Raw genomic sequence first — 2,968 nt, 5'->3', positions numbered from 1 at the left:
TTGCCTTCCCGGTGACACTATTCACGTAAAACTACATAAATCTAGATTCATTTGATGAACCAAATCAAACGAAAACAGACCATAACATTTAAACTATAGAAAATAACCAAAGACAGTTTTAATTTGATTTTATCGACTTCTCTCAGAAATAAAATTTGTAGAACGTCAATTATTATTACACAACATAGATTTTTTCTCTGAAATTTTTATGACCCTTGTTTCATCAAAGGTACCATAAATTATTCAGGAAATCAAAACAGTTATCTGCTTTATTGGAATAGATGGCGAATGTTTTCAAAGGCAGTTGGGTTTACAATAATTTATTTGACATCTTATGATAGACGTACAATGCACAGTTCAAACAGTTAGAACACGCTAAGTTTTATCGTTGTAAGTTTAATTGGAGACTATGGGGGGTCTTTATTTAATGCAACACATTTAAAATATTGCAGACAAAAACCATGCATACCTAATGCAATGTTATTGCTCGTTTGTGTGACCATTGATCAAGGTCCACGCAAACGAAACACGATGTGGGGCGTAATGTACAGTGAAGGCAGACTTTGGAAATTTAATTTATTTTTGACTGCCCCGTATCTGCTATATAGATAATCCCTCACCATAAAAGAAAACCTTTGTCGAAAATTATACGAATAGCAACTTGTGAAACAATTTCCACAGTGCACTTGATTATTGGGCATTATACCCATATGAAAGTGGCAATAACACTTGCAAACGTCGAAAAAACTTCTGTTATAAAACGAGATGTACAAAAACATATGAAACACCTAATTCATCAATTATATAACCTCAGATATGAATAGAGTTCAATGGAACCAGCAGTAGGTCAAGCAGAGCATACCTATTTTATACGAACTTTAATCTTATCGGTGGTTATCGACATCTTATCTTCTTGAAGATCTGATCTCAAAATGTGGTTGTTTTTATGGTCAGTTACTAATTTTTGCCTAATCAGTGAGTGGTTTATATATTATTTTCCATAACTTTCATACAGTAGTAGTTCATACGGAATGAAGAGAATGAGGTTTGCTTAGGCTCTGTTTGTTTTTTCTTTTTGTTGATGAAGTATATCAGCTTTAATAAGGTCTTTAAGCAGGTACCATACACCTTGATTTTTAGCAAGTCAGTTAATAGTGGCTATGTGAACTCTCCTTAATGGATATCTAGGTGACAAACGCATGTCACACTGTGGTATCAGGTGTAGTAAAATTCCCTGCTTTGCTAGCGACCGCCATTTTATATTCCAATATGGTCTCTGGACTCAGAGGTTAAAAGTACATAGGTTTTAAGAATCACATTGGAGACAATCTTGTTTACCATCAGAGTCACCTCGGGGTGGTTTAGTGTGTACAGATGTTACTCCTCTCAAGTAACGTTTGGTCTATTTCAGTTTCAGCGTTGGACTGTACTGTAGAGCCAGATGGTGTATATGAATTAGGCTGTAAATCGTTCCAGAAGTGTGTTCATGGTGAACTAGTTGGAGTAGAATGTCACGAACATCTTGTGTATAATTCAATAATTCAGGATTGTGACGAGTAAGTATGACAGCAGTCTGCACTAAGTTGAAACATAAAACGGTTAAGTGGATAATTTTTTTAAGTTTTAAGATCAAAACTTTATTTTTAAGTAATTCCACACGATGAAATAAACGGCTTATTGGTCATACATCACATTTAGTACACTTATATAATAGACATTTTCAGCTTTTACGCAATGATTTTGTTTTCGTACAGATATGTCCTCGTGATAACTACACATTTTCCTTCAGTCCAGCTAAAGTAGCAGCACCATGTGGTCATATGATGGACTGCACCAATAAAGCTGATGGTCATTATCCTGATTTAGATCAAGGCTGTCATACCTATTATACTTGTAATGGTGGGGTCTTCTTCGGCCACAATTACTGTCCAGCTGGTAGGTACTGACTGTATAGTCTTAACAACTGATATATCGATATCAACCGGTTCAAATTCCCATCATTGTAAATTGGGCATTGTCCATGCATAGTTAACATGATGGTTTCTTGGTGAAGTTTTGTGAAACAAGTGCTCTATAAATATGTCCTCGGCACACCACAAATATAAGGTTGCATATTCCTAGCCACTGTGCAATAATAAATCAAAAATAATTTTCATTCATTTGCAAACTTATCTATTGAACTTCGAGAAATCCATATAAGCTGTGATTTTCTTAGGGAATCCTCAAAGTATCACAGATCTGTGCAGAAATTCAATATTTCAGGATTGGTGTTCAGTGTGGCAAATGGTGTTTGTGATTGGAGACAGAATGTACCGATTCCATGTGGTCTAGCTATACCAACAGCAGCAGCTACCACTGAAACCAGTCAAGTCATGACTACTGCATCAAGCACTGTTACTACTGCATCAAGCAAAGTTACTACTGAATCTAGCACTACATCTTTACAATCAACCCAACCTGGTTTGAAAACCATGTCTATTATTCTAGCTACAATCAACAAACAGGATTAAAAAAATTCAGCCTGGGTTGCAGATATTTTCAGAAATAAAGCATTTCGTTCCATCAGAACCATTTTGTTTGAATGTACAATCAAACAATTGTCGCAATTATTGCTTTTTTCTTCCTGATAGTTTCTGAAGCATAAAAAACAATTTTTTGTTGTAAAACCGGTTGATGTATTACCAGTTTGATTTAAAAGCACTCTCATCACAACTGATGACTCGCGTGGTCCATAAATATGTCTCTGATGTCTTTACCATGATAAACAGAAACCATACAAACTTGTTAGGTACAGATGAATCAAATCGCGCTCATCCATCAAATAAAATTGAAGAGTTTCAAATCCTTGGTGACAAGAAACAATAACCACTTTTCTGCATTAGGTACTCCATCAAAATTAAAAAAAAATACAAGACAATAAAAATGTAGGAAGATATAAGATGCATAATCCTTAATTTTAATTGAAAAA

The 2,968-nt window shown here is 34.9% G+C and overlaps 1 protein-coding gene across 1 annotated transcript; it reads left to right on the top strand.

The window, feature by feature from the left end:
• Nucleotides 1-932: 932 nt before the first annotated feature.
• LOTGIDRAFT_163491 (hypothetical protein) lies at nucleotides 933-2,510 on the top strand (the record flags this gene model as incomplete). The annotated part of the gene is made up of 4 exons (XM_009060005.1): nucleotides 933-975; nucleotides 1,412-1,556; nucleotides 1,715-1,935; nucleotides 2,263-2,510. The coding sequence occupies 4 exons, from the start codon at nucleotides 933-935 to the stop codon at nucleotides 2,508-2,510; spliced, it is 657 nt and encodes a 218-aa protein (XP_009058253.1).
• Between the last annotated feature and the right edge of the window lie 458 nt (nucleotides 2,511-2,968).

The sequence above is a fragment of the Lottia gigantea genome (assembly GCF_000327385.1).
Source record: "Lottia gigantea unplaced genomic scaffold LOTGIsca_40, whole genome shotgun sequence".
Lineage (NCBI taxonomy): Eukaryota > Metazoa > Mollusca > Gastropoda > Lottiidae > Lottia > Lottia gigantea.
The sequence above is the reverse complement of the archived record's forward strand: the minus strand, read 5'-3'. Positions and strand labels throughout refer to the sequence as shown.